General features: G+C 43.3%; 1 protein-coding gene across 1 annotated transcript in view; it reads left to right on the top strand.

Annotated features, from left to right (window-relative positions):
• Positions 1-15,435, top strand: part of SUSD2 (sushi domain containing 2) — a 195,603-nt gene extending 180,168 nt beyond the window's left edge. The window contains 3 exon segments of the mRNA XM_029571685.1: positions 7,014-7,103; positions 8,222-8,390; positions 15,167-15,435. Of these exon segments, the coding sequence (XP_029427545.1) occupies positions 7,014-7,103; positions 8,222-8,343 (212 nt within the window). The 3' untranslated portion in view covers positions 8,344-8,390; positions 15,167-15,435.
• Positions 15,436-18,822: the final 3,387 nt, after the last annotated feature.

The following is an 18,822-nucleotide window of genomic DNA, read 5'->3' as shown; positions in this document are numbered from 1 at the left end:
AAGGAGTCGATTTTAAAAGGTGCATGCATGCATCCATGTGTACGCAGTTCCCGGCCACTTTTGGTATTCGTGCCACTTTTGTTGTCACTATCCAGTATCCACAGTCTTTCTAGGTACCTTGGAGTTCTTTCACCCTTCTGTTTATTTCTTCCCACAAGTTTTAAGTCAATTGATTAGAAAACCCCAGTTTTGGAGCCCAATATACGCTGTAATGCTATTGCAATTGAATTTAATGGCAAACGAAAAATGAATCAAACTAAAAAACAATTTTTTTTTGTTATGAAAGTAAATAAATGAATTAGGGTTCCCATGAAATAAATTTTGAAATAAAACAAATTTTTCCTCTTGCACATTTCTAGTAAATGATTAAAATTAGGAGCAGGAATACATATGCATGGCAGATATCTACCACTTGTCTGGATAAAAAGCTGGATAAGTTTTCAAACATTAGTTATCCATCTATCTTACTTATCCACTTTACTTTTACTTATCTGGCTATTTTACTTAGCTGGATAAATCACCACAGCACTATTTAGCTGGATATTTGTTGCCACTTAGCTGGATAAGTCAAAACTTATATGACTATATTTAAAACACTTGCCACGTATTTTTTGTTACTGTCATTGTCGGTGAGCTTTTTGCCCTGAGGTGTGATTGATTCTGCCTAGCCACACCCATCAGGGACAAGATCTGTTTGCGGATCTGTTTGCGGATGACACTAAGATCTGCAACAGAGTGGAGAGAATGAGACGGGATTTAAAGAAGCTGGAAGAGTGGTCGAAGATATGGCAGCTGAGATTCAATGCCAAGAAGTGCAGAGTCATGCATATGGGGTGTGGAAATCCGGAAGAACTGTATTCGATGGGGGGTGAAGGGCTGATGTGGACGGAGTAGGAGAGAGACCTTGGGGTGATAGTGTCTAACGATCTGAAGTCGGCGAAACAATGTGACAAGGCGATAGCTAAAGCCAGAAGAATGCTGGGCTGCATAGAGAGAGGAATATCGAGTAAGAAAAGGGAAGTGATGATCCCCTTGTACAGGTCCTTGGTGAGGCCTCACCTGGAGTACTGCACTCCGTTCTGGAGACCATATCTCCAAAGAGACAGAGACAGGATGGAGGTGGTCCAGAGAAGGGCGACCAAAAAGGTGGATGGTCTTCATCGAATGTCTTATGAGGAGAGATTGAAGAATCTAAATATGTATACCCTGGAGGAAAGGAGGAGCAGAGGTGATATGATACAGACTTTCAGATACTTGAAAGGTTTTAATGATCCAAAGATAACGACAAGCCTTTTCCGTTGGAAAAAAATCAGCAGAACCAGGGGTCACGATTTAAAACTCCAGGGAGGAAGACTCAGAACCAATGTCAGGAAGTATTTCTTCACGGAGAGGGTGGTGGATGCCTGGAATGACCTTCCAGAGGAAGTGGTGAAGACCAAAACTGTAAAGGATTTCAAAGAGGCGTGGGATAAACACTGTGGATCCATAAAGTCTAGAGGATGTGAATGAAGAGTGGGTGGCTCACGGAAACGACAGCTACTACCTGGTGATAATACCCTTATTCAATAAACATACACATGGTTAATGCAACTCCAACATTGCTCTAAGCTTCAGCGGCAATGAGGAAATGTGGAAAAAAGGATTTGCATTCACAAAAAAAGTGGGGAGTAGCTTGCTTGTTACGGCGGTTACTATCCCAAACCAAATAAGCCTGATACTTCACTTTCAATGCATATTCAGCATAGCTCTCTGCTTCAATGGCAAGAGAGAAAGATTGACACTGCACTTTCAATGCATATCCAGCATAGCTCTCTGCTTCAACGGCAGGGGAGAAAGTTTGACCCTTCACGCATATCCAGCATAGCCCTCTGCTTCAATGGCAAGGGAACAAGACTGATACTTCACTTTCAATGCAAAGCCAGCATAGCTCTCTGCTTCAACGGCAGGGAAGCAAGACTGATACTTCACTTTCAATGCATAGCCAGCAGGGGGGAACGAAGAAACGTGGATCTATATTCAGGCAACAACCAACAAGGACTGAATTACATAGTCTGGATAAACAGATAAGCATGGGTGTAGCTTGCTTATTGCGGTGGTTAATATCCCTAACTAATTAAGCTATTTCACTTAGATGCAGTTCCAACACTGCTCTCTACATTAATGGTGGGGGTGGAAGGGAAATAGAATAAAAAAGGTTACTAAGAGCCAAGAGTAACAGATAAGTATGAGGAAAAAAAACAGGTGTGAAAACTTGCTGGGCAGACTGGATGGGCCGTTTGGTCTTCTTCTGCCTCATTTCTATGTTTCTATAAGATCTAGTCTTCACGTTTAACAGCCCCTTTTCTGACAGGTTGAGCTCTTGGATTTCTGGGGCCAGCAGGAATTAGGCGAGATCCCAAGGAGCAAAGAAGGTCCAGCACCTGCCATGGATCAGGGCAGGTGGCACACAGGTGGCATACAGAAAGGATGAATACCAGGCAGAAATGAGGGCAGGCATCATTTGGGCACAGATGGACACCAGGCAGGAGGCAAGGCAGGTGGCATTCAGGCAAGGTCGAATATAGGCAGAAGTCGGAGCAGGCAGATTCTGGCCAGGGTCAAGCACGAGCGATCAGTCCAAAGGGGTAAGGGCCAAGGCAAGGAAGGAGCAGGAGAAGGCAGACTGGAGGCAAGGCTGGGTCCAGGAGTAGGAAGAATGCAATAACAGAAGCAGGAATGGCAAAATGCACTGCAGAGCAGGGATCTGCTGTGCTGGCGGTGTTTAAATTGGTCAAGCATGTGTGGTCATCACAGAGCACCGCGGGAGCTTTCCCACTGTGGGTCTTTTAAAAATATGTGCTACAGAAGAGGACTGGAAAGCTCATCTGCATACATTACCAAGGAGCCCCCAGGAGAGGATTCAAGAGGTCAGTGTGAGCAAATCAGGATTCTGGCTCCACAGACCCAGCTTCCACACCCCTTGTAGCATAAAAGGACTGGAAGGCTCATCTGCATACTTTATCCAGTAGTCCCTGGGAGAGGACTATGGAGGTCACAACAAGCAGATCCAGGCTTCAGGCTTCACAACCTCAGCTTCCAGAGACCATGCACCTTTTGCCGCTGAAGAGGACCAGAACCTCTCAAAGTTCCTTATTATAAATTTACTTACAGAAGGAATTTAATTCAAAGCAAGAGTCAATAAGGTAGATATAAGTAGATTAATTGTAGTGTTTTGAGGGTCATTAACAGTCAAATATAAAATAAATAAATAAAGCTAAAGTACTTTTGTTTAGTTTTACATTCCTACTCCCTTAGAAATTTTAACTCGATAACAAATCAACAAAATTAAGATGGAGACAGTAGTCTAGCAGCGAGAGGGGGGGCTTTTCAGTCTTTTGTACTGAGAGAGTGCCACATGTATGATTATCTCCCAGCTAGCGAGAGGTTGTATGTGTGCACTAAGTGCAAAGTGCTCCTAGCCCTCAGAGAATGGAGGCTAGGGTAGCATCCTTGGAGGAGCTAAGGGAAGCAGAGGGATAGAGTAGAGCAGTCCCACCTCCAATCTGGCAAATCCAGTACTGCCTTGGAGGAGAAAGGTCACCTGGAAGGAGAGCATCACCTTGATGAGGCAGGAAGCAATCCTATAGCTAGGACCTGCCCTCAAAGTGATGTAATATCCTCTTGCACTAAGGATAAGCCCAGGAGGGAAGGATAAGGAAAGCTGTTGGAGTTGGTGATTTGATTATTAGGAAGGTAGATAGTTGAGTGGTTGGTGGACATGAGAATCGCATGATAATGTGCCTGCCTGGTGCGAAGGTGGCAGACCTCACGTGTCACATAGATAAGATTTTAGATAGAGCTGGGGAGGAGCCGGCTATCTTGGTACATATGAGCACCAATGATATAGGAAAGTGCAGAAGAGAGGTTCTGGAAGCCAAATTTAGGACTTTAGGTAGAAACTTGAAATCCAAAACCTCCAAGGTAGCATTCTCAGAAATTCCACCTGTTCCACATGCAGGACCCCAGAGGCAGGCAGAGCTCCAGAGTCTCAATGTGAGGATGAGACGATGGTGCAATGAAGAGATTTTTAGGTTTGTTAGGAAGGTGGGGTCCTTTTCCAGAAGGATGTGTTCCACCTAAACCAGAATGGAACCAGGCTGCAGGCACTAACCTTTAAAAAGGAGATAGCGCAGCTTTTAAACTAGATGGTGGGGGAAAGCTGACAATTGCTCAGAAGAGCATGGCTCAGAATGATGTATCTTTGAAGGATACTAAGAGAACAGGAAAACAGGGCAGCCCAGTAGAGAAGTTGCAATAAATGCCAAAGTGGACCAGGTGTCTTTAAGTAAAGAGCCGAAAAATGAGCAGGTTGTTAATACAAACTAGAGATGTGAATCGTGAGATCGATCGTCTTAACGATCGATTTCGGCTGGGAGGGGGAGGGAATCGGATCGTCGCCGTTTGGGTTTTTTAAATATCGTGAAAATCGTGAAAATCGTGTAAATCGAAAACCGGCACACTAAAACATCCCTAAAACCCACCTCGACCCTTTAAAATAAATCCCCCACCCTCCCGAACCCCCCCAAAATGCCTTAAATTACCTGGGGTCCAGAGGAAGGGTCCCGGTGTGATCTTTTTCTCTCGGACCTCCGGTGCTTGTAGAAATGGCGCCGGCGCTACCTTTGCCTTGTCATATGACAGGACAAAGGTAGCGCCGGTGCCATTTTGTTTTTTTGTCCCCTGAGGTCAGGAGCGTAGGAGATCGCTCCCGGACCCCCGCTGGACCCCCAGGGACTTTTGGCCAGCTTGGGGGGGCCTCCTGACCCCCACAAGACTTGCCAAAAGTCCAGCGGGGGTCCGGAACGACCTCCTGCAGTCGAATCGTGTTGTCTACGGCTGGCGCCATTTTGCGCCGCCATTTTGCGCAAAATGGCGCCGGCCATAGACAACACGATTCGACTGCAGGAGGTCGTTCCGGACCCACGCTGGACTTTTGGCAAGTCTTGTGGGGGTCAGGAGGCCCCCCCAAGCTGGCCAAAAGTCCCTGGGGGTCCAGCGGGGATCCGGGAACGACTTCCTGCATGCGAATCGTTTTTCCGTACAGAAAAACCAAAGGTAGCGCCGACGCCATTTCTACAAGCACCGGAGGTCCGAGAGTAAAAGATCACACCGGGACCCTTCCTCTGGACCCCAGGTAATTTAAGGCATTTTGGGGGGGTTCGGGAGGGTGGGGGATTTATTTTAAAGGGTCGGGGTGGGTTTTAGGGTTGTTTTAGTGTGCCGGTTTTCCCGCCCTCCCCCTTCCCCCGATTTACGATTTTTTGACGATAAATCGGGGGAATTGTTATTGTATCGCGGCTCTAATGATTTTTGACGATTTAAAATATATCGGACGATATTTTAAATCATCAAAAAATGATTCACATCCCTAATACAAACCAAAAACACTCTTTAAAATGTATGTATACAAATGCTAGAAGTCTAAAAGTTAAGATGGGAGAGTTAAGGTGCATATCCCTGGATGAAGAGGTAGATATAATTGGCATCTCAGAGACCTGGTGGAAGGAGGATAACCAATGGGACATGGTGATACCAGGGTACAAATGATATTGCTATTGTCTGGAAGAGAAGTATTATGGGAAGAGTACAGAGCATACCTTGGGTGAGTGCCATATTATTTTTAACGAGTGAGTACTTTTGTGGTTATTGAGAGGACTTTGAGTAATAGAGTGTTGGAGGAAAGGGTTAATGTAAATGGAGCATGTGATAGATTGGCAGATGTGCCTCTAGTCCCTGCACGTTAAAAAGGCACATCTGTTAATCCACTGGAGGGAGCTGCTGGAGTGAGGTTAATTTTGCATAGGTCCATACCACAGGACATTATGCTGGAAAAGATCTAGAAGGCGGTTTTTATTACCTATTGCATAGACTCATTTGATAGATCCAGGGCTAAATTTAAAACTCAGGAGAAGGCTCCAGAAGGTATGGTAAAGGACATGCTTTGCCTGAAAAATCAAATGAAATTGGTGTAGGACTATAATAGCCTGTTTTTAAGTCTGATAGTTTGCTATAGAATAGTGGAGAATTAGGAAAATGCTGTTAGAAATATAATTTGAAGTTGATTAATTTCCTCATTTACCTTAGGTGGACCATTGGAGAACATTTAAATATTTTCCTAATGAGGTTTTAAAGCTCCCAAGTGAAGCTGTGTGGTATTGTTAAATTATTTTACTTCCTGTCTGCAAAATGGGTCATCGGGGGCTATGCTGCAGTGGGAGAAGCCCGTTCTTTCTTGATAGTTTAAATCTTATACATTTCCAAGGAGCTCCACAAGAAGGTGAGATTGCTCCAGGTGAGATTGCTCCTTAGGAGCTTTAGAAGTTGCTAAAGAAATCATTCTTAGCTCTCTTTAGGAATAAGGATTTCTTATTTATTGGCCTTAAGAGTCAGGTATCCCATATATAGAGAATCCTGTAAATCTCTACCGAACAGCAATGTTCCATTTGTCAGAGGGGGAACAGAAGCATTGTGATTGTAGAACCACTGTCCTAGAAGAAAGCTGGGATTTGGAAGATATGATTGAGACATTTTTAAACCTCCAAGGTTTCCATGCACAGGAGGCAGGCCTCTTTCAAAGGAAAGGAGGATCTAGAACAAGGGGATCATAGGATGAGGGTAAAAGGGGGTAGACTCAGGAATAATCTAAGAAAATATTTCTTTAGAGAGAGGGTGATGGATGCAGGGAACGGCCTCCTTGTGGAGGTGGTGGAGACAAGGACAGTATCTGAATTCAAGAAAGCATGGGATAAACACAGAGGATCTCCGAGGGAGTGGTAAGGACCTTAAAGTTGGTGCGGATGGACAGACTAGATAGGCCATATGGTCTTTTTCTGTCATTGTGTTTCTTTGTTATCTATGAGTACTAATACACTGGGTTTGTCATCTTTGCTTCCTTCTTTTATTCTTTCCTTGGGAACACCAGCAAATATCCTCAGCCTTGAAATATAACTGACATCTCTCCTCTCCCTTTGCAGACAGCATCCTTGCCATAGTCCTGGGTTCTGTATTTGGCTTTCTGGCCCTCTTAGCCTTAATAGTGCTGCTGTACCTGAATAACAGAAGAGGTGAGTCTGAAATTCAACTTTTAAATGGCAAACGTGGTCATCATGCATTGTGCAACGTTTGAAAAGTATTGTACACGAGGAAACAACAAGTAGCATTCTTTCTCAGAAAGAGAGAGAGATGCATGAGGGAAGCAAGGAGTAGGGGATATGATGGGTATCCCAAACAGAATTTAATCAGAACACTGCAAGTTTGTCTTTAGGATAATAGCTGGGCCTGGCTAGGGCAATTGTTGCATGTTTCCTGCTGAGGTTTCTGGATGGATTGGCGCAGATAATCTAAAGATGATATGAACACCACCATGAATCCACCGATTAGGCAGAATCAAAATGTTTAAAATAAATGTATAAATAAACATGACATTATTAACAGAGGCAAATATCTGGTTCTCTTCACATTGGCATCCAGTCAGTTCCTTGCTGTCAAGATCGTATTTATTTTTGTGGCGAGCCTTTTAAAAGCATTGTATAATGCCACATCCGCTAATGAAAGAGTACTAATGGTGGCCATCTATCCTATGTCTGGCTGGATTGGGTAAGAACTTTTAATAGCAGATGGCTGGTTTCTGTGCCAAACCCAAGTTTAGTGAGCCAGAAGCCACAATCAGCGAGCAAGCTCTTATTCAGTACTGCCTTTTGGCATGAACAGTTTGCAATACCACCTCTGCTTCACTTCACTGGAATTTGGATTGGCTAGAGAAGACAGGGCCAGCATCATTCACAAGAAGGGACAGTCCAATGAACTGGGGCACTGGGGCTACTGCTCTGTACAACCTAGTGCACATTTCAGAAATGTGATGCAACAGCCACATCAGCCAGCCAGTGAAATGGAAGGTCAGAGCTCTGCTCCCCTCAACTTTTTTTTTTTTTTTTAAATAATGTCATTCCACCTTTTTCTGAAAATTCCTATAATTATCTATTGAGAAGATTAATATCAACTTTCTTAAAAGTTAAATGCTATCTGTCATACTGCGTAAAAGCATTGTACTTAAAACTATTCAGATAATGATTTTAACGGCTGAGTTCAGAGCCTGCTTTTCATTCAGATTTTATTTAAGTCCTGAGGAAATACGCTGGCATTTTGTGTTTTTCAAAGTTATTTCTACCATTGTGTATCTAAGTAAATCTGGGCTGCTCTACTGATCCTGAAAGCCCCATTCAGACCTCACACTGGAATGATGAAGAGCAGATCTTTATCAGAACACCATGTGAGTATCACACTGAATCCAGCATGGACATCTAAGAAGAGGCTCAGGGATGAAGATTTTTAAACATACAGAGGTCCACAGAGTAAGTAAAGGAGTGAGAAAATTACCCAAGTAATTCTACTTGGATTTTCAGCAGAACATAACAGAATATGCATTTTTCCACTGAATATGTCCAGTTGTTTCAAAGTTACGGTAATTCTTACCCTTAACCAATAAGCCTTGATGTTTTTGATGCAACCTGCAACATCACTTCCCTCTTTGACATTGGGAGGGGAGGGGAGGAATTGGATTTAGATGACAACCAAGATGGGCCCTGAATTTTAAGTCTGGGGTACTGATATGCAGACATAAGGGAAAAAGCACAGGACTGCTTTTACAGCCAACCCATAAGCATAGCACATCAAGCAGCACTGTCTGAATTTTCAAGAAGACTCATCGCCCAGTAAAAAAATTGCTGTCAGTAAATTTTTAAGGCTTGGGGATAACTGCACAGAGCAGCAGTTGCTAGGGATGTGCATTTGTTTTAAATGAATTTGCAAAATACAATGAATAAGGGGCAATTTGTTTCATTTGGGGCCATGAAAAGAACTGAGAGGGTCCCCAAATTAAACAAATCTTCTTTGTTTAATTCTTTTTAAACTTCCAGACAGGCCTAGGCTGGGACCTCATCTAGGGCACAGGCCAAGGGCCCAAAGCAGGGTCTGCAGCCTATACCCGAGCAGATGCCTAGGCCTGATGCCAGGGCCTCAGTTAGGACATAAGTAAAAGCCTAAAGCAAGGGCCACAGCTGAGGCCCAAGCGCAATGCCAGGGTCTTAACCTAGGCCCAGGCCGATGCCATTTGCTCAGACAAAACCTGAGCAAAGGCCAAGAACCCTCCAAAAAATTATTTACCTGATCTGTTGACTATCCAAAGCATAGCCTAGCCAGATCCCAATCTTGGGCCTTAGCCTAGGCTAGGGCCAGGCCAAGGCCTGACACAGCGGCCCAGTCCAAAGGCCAGGTACTGATGCTGGGCCCTTGACCCAGACCCGATGCCGGGCACAACCGGAAACCGGGTCCTAATGTCTGGGCCTCAGTATAGGCCAGGGCCCTGGTCCAGGCCTGATGCTGCGGCCCAGCGCAGAGGCTGGGTCCCAACATTAGGGACTCAGCCTGAACCCAGGCCCATCGCCAGGGCCCAGTCCAGAGTCCAGGTCCCAATGCTTGGGCTTCGGCCTAGGCAAGGGCCCCGGCCCAAGCCCAATGCCGCAGCCCATACTGAGACTGGGTCCCAACACCTGGGGAAAATGGCGCTGAGGAGGATACGCCAGACTTAATTTACTTCAGCATGACCCCAGCAGATGTTGTCATTAGAAGAAAGAAGAGAGAAGAGCTAAGAAGAGGCCCTCAAGGCCTAGGCTCAGGTACCAGGAGGACCCGGCCTCCAGGCCAGGCCCCAGCGTCGGGCTTGTTTCTGGGCCTTGTTCTTAGTGTCGGGTTCTGGCCACTGGGCTGTGGCATCAGGCTTGGGCCTAGGCCCAGGCATCTGGACCCAGCCTCTGGGCCGAAGTTCTAGCGTTAGGACTTGGTCTCTGGCTGGGCCACAGCATCAGGCCTGGGTCCAGGCTCTGGCCTAGGCTGAGGCCCAGGTGTCAGAATCCAGCCTCCAGATCAGGCTTCAGCATTGAGCCTGGGCCCAGGCCCTGGCCTCTGCCAAAGCCCTGATATCCAGTTTAGGCTCCAGCATTGGACCTAGGCCAAGGCATTGGGACCAGACCTCCAATTCTTGGCCTTGTGTAGAGCCTAGGCAGAGTTCATGGCATCCTGCCTAGGCGTATGCAAGGCTGAGGCTTCATCCTGGGCCTAGGCCTCACCAGTGGATCCCCATCAGACCGGGTAAGTGGGGCCGGGGACATCCTGTCCCCTGCATTTTTCTGTGAGGGAGGGATAGGTTGTGTGGTCTTGAGGCCGCATTTCCTTTTTTTTGTTTGTTTTTGTGTTCTTTTTTATATTTGATTTGTTTTTTGTTTTTTTTTAATGAAAGAAAAAAAGCAGACATTAAATGAATCTAAATTTGTGGTGAGAAAACCTCCTGAAAATGAACCAAACAAACAAAACAAATTTTTATCCCTAGCAGATGCTACCCTTAAGAGAAACATGGGGGTAAACTACCATAAGAAGCTCGCTGCTGTCATTACTATGTTGCTATGTATATATGTAATTGGATAAAGTTTAGTTTAGGCCAACCCTCCAGCATGTTTTATTAATTGTTTTGTTCTATTAATGTGTATGTTAAAACTGTAGTCCACACTGAACATTGTGGAAGTTGCAGATAATAAGAACTTTTATTTATTTATTTATTTATTTATTGTTTTTGTTATACCGAGTTTCATGATAGGCATCACATCAACCCGGTTTACAAATAACAAGGAGTGTAAAGCATAACGTAACGTAAAAAACAATATTTTCAATAAGAACCTTGAACTTTAAATACAGTGAATCAGAAAAAGGGAGAGGGAAAGTTACAAAAAACAAGGAAAATAAACTTGGGATGGAAGGGGAGAAATTGAACAGCACAATATTTACATTTCAGCCTATTGATACATTAGAATAGCAATTGAAAAAATAAGACTATGAAACGGTACATAGGTAATCAAATGAATAAATATGACACAGTTGTGAATGGTAATAGTATGATAAATATTCAGCAGGAATTAGTGAGAGAGGGTTTGAGATTGGTTGATTCGTGTTTACATTCCATTATAAATAAATAAAATAAATGACTAGACTTATTCGGATAGTGCTGAATATCCTGCCCTCGGAATATCCCATCACTGCCTTTTTTTACTGGCTAAATATAGAGCAGATAATGAGTCACCTGAATAAAATTTAAATAGAGAGGAGATAAATGTTTGAAATCAGGGATCTCTTGAAGCCTCCTAGAAAGCTCTTTTGAATATGGATCTCATACGATATGACCATGAAAGGTACACATGTTTTATTATTAAACAATATAAAATCATAAATCAAAAGGGTATTTTTCAAACAACCTGCATAGTGATAACATCTATGGCTATACTGCATCCGTAGACTTTACAGAGAATTTTCAGAGAAACCTTGCACACATAGCAGCCAATATTCAGTGCCAATTAGTCAGATAAGTTTGGACCGTGTACAGCAAGTGTCACTTATCCACATATCTTTTTATCCAGCTAAAATTTTATCCAGATAAGTAAGGAGTGGGATGGGGCAGAGCTACTTATCTGGCTAACTTAGCGGGATAAATGCTGATATTCAGCCTTATCTAGCTAAATTAGCCAGGTAAGTTAGACCTGTTATTCAGCTGATCTAAAGTTAGGTGGATAAACTTATCTGGCTATGGGATAGTTGAGAATGTTCAGCGGATTGAACCTCAGCCATGTTAGCCAACTAACTTACATAACTGGGTAGAGGCTAAATATGGACCCCTTAGAGCTTAACTTTCAAACATGTCCTCAAGGCCCCATATATGGGTCTGCGCAGATTTGATAACATATTTTAGAACCTGCAGTCTGCACAGATTTTTTTTAAATGTATCTCCATCCCTCAATGTACATGTATACTTTTAAGTACACACAATATTTATTTATTTATTTAAGAATTTGTTAACCGGCTATCAACATTTCAAGACGGTTTACAGTTAAAAAACACATGAAAACACTCCATTAAAACATTAAAGGCTCTCATTTATACACCATCATCGTTCGACCTGAAATTTTAAATGCACTTGCACTTGACCATTCCCAACTTTCCCACACAGAGACTTCCACTCTTCAGTATCAAACTGACTCTTCACCTGTTATATTAAAGGCCTGTTGAAAGAAAACGGCCTTTACCAATTATCTGAACTTTAAAAGCCCAGTTTCACTTTTTAAGCACCTTGGTAGTGAATTTCAGATCATAGGTCCCTGAACGTAGGAGAGCCTATCTTGTGATTCATTTAATCAAATAACATTAAAAGATGGTACATCCAATTATATTTGTGAACTTGATCTTAAGGTCCTAGTACTTTGAGACCAGGCCATTAATGCCCTTAAAGACCAGGTGAGCAACCTTGAATTTAATTCTACAAATAATGGGTAGCCAGTAATACTTTAGCAAGCAAGGTTTTATATGCTGGGAAATTGGAATTCCCACCACAATTCGTACTGAATACATTGGAGTGCACATGTTGTGTAAAGAGGCAAACCAATATATAATACGTTGTAATAGTCAACTGTCAACATTACCATGGAATGTATCACAGTCTTCAGATCACTTTCATTTAAACATGGACGCAGGCAGTAAAGCATTTGTAGCTTAAAATAAGAAGCTAGCACCCGAATATTCTACCCATTTCCTGATGACTAATAATGGTGTATTTGTTTATTTATTTATTTAAAGTTTTTCTATACTGCCATTCGCGATGGATATCGCATCATACCGGTTTACAATTAACAAAAGTTGAAGGAACAAAGTATTAATGAGATAATAAATAATAATAATAATAATAATAATAATAATAAAACATTAACAAGGTGCTGACAGGAGGTTGCAGTTACAATAAAACAAGGGAATTACACAACTTGGAGCAGTGAAAAGTAGCCAGGATTTAAACATAGGGAACAAAATTGCCAATTAATGTTGAGAACTAAGTTACAGCATTTGCAATATTAATGAATTGTTCTGTTAAGGTGTTTATTAAATATCATATTGAGAAAAGTCAATATGATATTGACTTTTCAATAACATACTTTTTGTATGTTATTGATGTACTCAGTATTCTCTAATACTTATGAATGTTTATGTCATGAACTGTGGTGAACTAGTGATTTTCACTTGGAACAATGGTATGCATGACCTCTAAATAAATAAATAAATAAATAAATAAATAAATAAATAAATAAAAGATCGCACAACCTGTTTAATTTGTGGCCAAAATGACAGTTTAGAATCAAGAATGACACCCAGGTTACAAACATCCTGGGAGATCGATTTCCTTGAATTATCGATAGTTTGAAATTGAGGCATTTTATCAGATGGGGAATCTGGATAAATACAAGATCCTAGATTTTGCCATATTTATCACCGTTATAGATTTGATAACCAGCGTCCAATTCAGCAAACCCATGGCAAATTATTCTCAAATATATGTTAAAGAGTAAGGCCGAAGGGGTCAAGCCTTGAGGCACTCCATGTGAGATCTTAAACAATCTGGACTTCTTACCAGCTACTTGCACCAGATAACGCTGTGCACACTTGGGATGTTTAGTCAATGCGCACTCTTTCTCATAAGTGCACACACTTCCAGATTTGCTGGGGTGGGTTCATTCTAAAATGGTCCCCTCAGTAAGGAAGCCAAACTTCAGAGCCAGGTATGTGGCCAGTCTGGCCTCACTGGTGGTCACAAATGAACATCTGCTTTTCCCCACCAAAGGATCCACTGCAATGCAAGGACCATGAACCAGGCCTCTGTCAGCATTTAAACATGGAGCCTTCTACCCCTGGGAGGTAAGTATCTTGAAGGGAGTTAAAAAAAAAACAAGCAAGGGAAATCAGGATGCATGTGCAAAAATGCATGAACTAGTGCAGTCTCGTGCACGCTGCATGCAGTCTTTCACAGAAGCCCGGGGAAAGGTTGCATGTGTTTAGGTGCTTCCTCACACATGAGCACATTGGGACCCACTGCTACGGTTATAGGAGTCCACTATACAACAACCAACCTTGTTCCCTTGTGTCAACAATCTTCAACAACCGTGAATCAAGGGAACCCCCTAATGCGCGGTCTTGTACGGTCGCTATCTTTAGGGCAACCACTCTGTGGCTGTCCCCCTTTGTATAGCTCCCGATTCTATTCTTTATTTACTTGAATCAACATATTTTTTGTTTTTTTAGATTTTTTTGTGCTTTGCTCCTAATCCCCGGCTGTTTGCCCGATCCGCCTGGGATTTTCCCACTTGTCTACTCAGGTTTTCATAAATGCTACTTATTGTTAATTACTTATTACCGGGTCGGACAAACAGCCGGGGAGTAGGAAAAAAGCACAAAAAAATCTAAAAAACAAAAAAATATGTTGATTCAAGTAAATAAAGAATAAAATTGGGAGCTATACAAAGGGGGACAGCCACAGAGTGGTTGCCCTAAAGATAGCGACCATACAAGACCGCGCATTAGGGGGTTCCCTTGATTCACGGTTGTTGAAGACAGTTATAGGAGTCGCACAGCCCTGCAAGGAGCTTCAGAGGACAGCACTAATGCCCTTATGGAACTAGGAAAGCTCCAAGGGTGGTGGCGCTGGGCAAAGGGAAGCCAAGGCTACAGCTGATAGCATTAAAGTGTCATTTCCTGTAACAAGCTTTTTTTTTTTTTTTGTGGGGGAGGAAGCATAGATTGTGTCAGAAGGGACAGTGAAGAACCATTGATGTATTCAGTTATCCAAAATGGTAACCTGCTTCACATCCATGTGTACAGCTGCTGGCTCGTTCATCCAGAAAAAAATAAAGTTATACATTTGGAAGTTTGAACTCAATGGCTGCCATGCTTATTCAGCTAGCACTGGGGTGATGCCGGTGATCAGAGTTCATGGAGGGGAGAGGAAGGGAGTCCTCCCTATCCAAAAAAGAGAATGGAGTCATGCACCCCTTTAGGGGCTACAAGTGGGTCAAGGGTTAGTTGGCATGAATGGAAATATTCGGCAAAAGCAAAAAAAATGTGTGTAGTATCACCACTTATATTTGTATAATAGAACAAAAAAGTCGTATTTAAAAATCAAAGAGAAAGCAGAGTCTCACAATGACTTGGGGTGCTCCTGGTTTGCAGGGCAGTGACATTTTGCAAATGATCTTTTCTTCATTCCTAGGAAGAAGAAAAGCTTTGTGCCCTCTAGAATTCCATACACTGCAAGGCCAGCCACAGCCCTAGTGACCATTCCTGCCTACTACCACACAAGAAGCTTCCAAAAGGAGCAGTATGTTATGAAAGAAGCCATATACAGGACTGAAAGGTCTCACAACACAAGCCAACTCTTCTGGACTTCTGAAATGAATCTGAGGAACACCGTTGGGACAGATCTCTGCAATCAAATCCTGTTTTGCAAGCACTTATAAAGTATATTTTGAATTGTTTTAACTGTGCCTCCATTTCCTTCTGAGACCCTAGCATTCTGCCCCTGTTCACCCTTTGTCTACCAGGGATCCAGAGTTCTTTATTATCATTATTATTTTGGCTCAGCAGTTTCCTCCTGCTCCTTTGGGCTTCCAGTTCAGTTGGTACTGGCCTCTGTTGGAGTGCAACACCATTAACCTTCATTCACAACCACTCAGGGTATTTTCCCTATTTAATATACCATTCCTAGCTTAACTATTACAATAATGATCCTTGGCCAGGGGTCATAGCCCACAGGTCTCTGAAAAGCCTGAAACATGTGCACCTTGAGTCTGGTCAGTAGGTGTTGCCATTGCATTACTGGGAATCCTTCTATCCCCACTCCACCCCATACCAGCTGCGAATATTGCCTCTGCACTATGTCCAGGTAGTCCAATAACTAAAGTCCTGACCCTGAAATCAAAGTCAGACCTTTCATATAGCGCATCCCAGTAGGTGAACTAGGCGATCGCCTAGGGTACCAGCCATTAGGGTGGAAAAGAGCTGCCATATATGGCCACAAGCGGAGCCCATCCTGCTCACCAACACTGAGCCAACTGTGAGTCTCAAAGGTCATTCTCAATGGGTGAACAATACTCACCCATTATAAAGGAATGTGGAGGCCAAAACTCACAGCCAATGGTAAAGGACTAAGCTTGGCCCAACTTTCCTGCTTCTACCCCCTCAGAATTTGCACACAAGAGAATTAAGCTAGTGTAGGTCTTTATTATGATGAATTAGGACTTCAGATATAAGGCCAGTATACTGCAATCACTCATTGCTAGAGATGTGAATCAGAACCGGAATCGGTTTAGATTCCGGTTCTGATTCACATGTGGTTTTTTTTTCATTGGGCCTGATCGCAGTTTTGTTTATCAGCTGCGCCCGAGCCGATAAACAAAAAACCCACCCCGACCCTTTAAAACTAATACCTTAGCTTGCCCCACCCTCCCGACCCCCCCCCCCAAAAAAAAACTTTTTACAGGTACCTGGTGGTCCAGTGGGGGTCCCTGGAGCGATCTCCTGCTCCTGGGCCGTCGGCTGACACTAATCAAAATGGTGCAGATGGCCCTTTGCCCTTACCATGTGACAGGGTATCCATGCCATTGGCTGACCAATGGCACTGGTAGCCCCTGTGACATAGTAAGGGCAAAGGCTATCGGCGCCATTTTGATTACTGGCAGCCGATGGCCTGAGTGCAGGAGATCGCTCCCGGACCCCCGCTGGACCACCAGGGGCTTTTGGCAAGTATTGGAGGACCCTCCTGACCCCCACAAGACTTGCCAAAAGTCCAGCGGAGGTCCGGAAGTGACATCCTGCACTCGGACCGTTGGCTGCCAGTATTCAAAATGGCGCCGATAGCCTTTGCCCTTACTATGTCACAGGGGCTACCGGTGCCATTGGTCAGCCCCTGTCACATGGTATGAGCACAAGATGGCACCAGCCATCCAGTGCTCCTACCATGTGACAGGGTCCGGCCAATGGCACGGATACCCTGTCACATGGTAAGGGCAAAGGGCCATCGGCGCCATTTTGATTAGTGGCAGCCGACGGCCCGGGAGCGGGAGATCGCTCCAGGGACCCCCACTGGACCATCAGGTACCTGAAAAGTTTTTGGGGGGGTCGGGAGGGTGGGGGAAGCTAAGGGATTAGTTTTAAAGGGTTGGGATGGGTTTAGGGGTTATTTTTGTGTGCCGTTTTTCCCACCCTCCCCCAAAACGATAAGAGAACCCCCACGATCAATATCGGGGAGCCCCGATTTCTGACGATTTTGAAAATATCGTCCAAAGCCCGATTCACATCCCTACTTATTGCCTGTCTTGCTAAAAAAAACAAAAAAAACAGGCACTTTACAGAGGGAGCAACAAACCCTTCTCTGACACCTAAATAATTCTGGGCAGAGACACCAGAATTCCTACTGTTCTGCAGACACTCCTTCAGTCACTCAAAATATACTTCAAAATGACTCACAATTGCACCGCTGTACAATGCATTCAAACTGTGTTTTTGTGGGCACGCATCCACCTATTGATAATGTTCAGAGGCACTTTAGAGACTGCTGTAAACATCAAGGGCTCTTGCCTGCTACACATCCAAAACCAGGGGTTCAGAGCAAGGGCCACAAACAGATTTGGTTTTCAGGATATTCACAATGACTATTGCATACGTACACTCTAAGAACAAGACTAATGTACATAGCTTGGTTATCCTGAAAATTAGACCGGCTTATAGACATTGAGGATTAGATGCACCAAACTTCAGTAGTAGTCTCAGATCCACTAGCCCAGGAAGACCAAAAATCCCAAGCCTGGTTTCCTGCAAGCAGTTACTGTTTGTTCCTCCAATTATTGCAGAATCAGTGATGGCCATATTGGATCTGGAGAAAGCTGATTTCCTTGCATCCAAAGAATATTGTACAAGGACGTTTAGTAATGTGACCTCAAAAAGTCATGTACAGCATCTTTCAATAATTCTTAGGTTGGGCCAATAAAAAGATATTGTACCCTATTATCAATTTCTTTTTTAACAAAGTTACAGTATACACCCAGCAATGTTATCCTTACTGAAATATATGGCTAGATTGATTCTCTAACGTGAAAACCATCCCCCTCACAGCAACTAAAAGTACATGTTGACTTTCACAATAGAAGTGTGGAGAGGAATCTTTTACAGCATCTCATTGTTTCTTAGCTAGCACTTCCCAGCAAGCATTTACAGTTGTTCATTTCCAGGCCTTCCAGCTGTTCTCTTCCAACCACTGCACCAAAACCTGTCAAAGGTCTGCAGAGTTTGCTCTTCTGGTGCCGGACATTCCTGCAGGATGCCATTAGTTCTGTGCTGTGTAACATCCCTTGCAATGCACCATGAGACCTGGAGCTCTTGGAATTTGAGATGGCTGACCTGCTGTGTGCCTTTGGATTGCTCATGAAAATTATATTTTTTGTCAAACCATACATCAGGAACTACCTGAGACCTCAGTCAGACAGGAGAATGGGATTTTAATTCTCTGCTTTGTAGACTGCGTGAACTTTCATTTGAAATGAACAATATAAAAAAGTCTCTTCCCATATAGTATATCTGTTTGATGTCTCACTACTACCAGTAAAGAATAAAGGCCATTGTTAATAATGTTAGAGAAATAATTGAAACTGCTGGGAACTCATTATCTTCCTCACGGGATGCAGCTCCAGAGAATTCAATCCCCTCTTCCTAAACAGGGTTCTTAATTTTTTAACTTAATTTTTACAAAAAAGTTTTCACTTTATTTTCTTTCAAGTACAATATAGAGAATTAGCACCACCAATGTGAGTTACAAAGCTATCATAAAATCTGGTGATCTTCATAACTAATAATTAACTAGGGCTTTTGGTT

The sequence above is a fragment of the Rhinatrema bivittatum genome, chromosome 11 (assembly GCF_901001135.1).
Source record: "Rhinatrema bivittatum chromosome 11, aRhiBiv1.1, whole genome shotgun sequence".
NCBI classification, from domain to species: Eukaryota; Metazoa; Chordata; class Amphibia; order Gymnophiona; family Rhinatrematidae; genus Rhinatrema; species Rhinatrema bivittatum.
The sequence above is the reverse complement of the archived record's forward strand: the minus strand, read 5'-3'. Positions and strand labels throughout refer to the sequence as shown.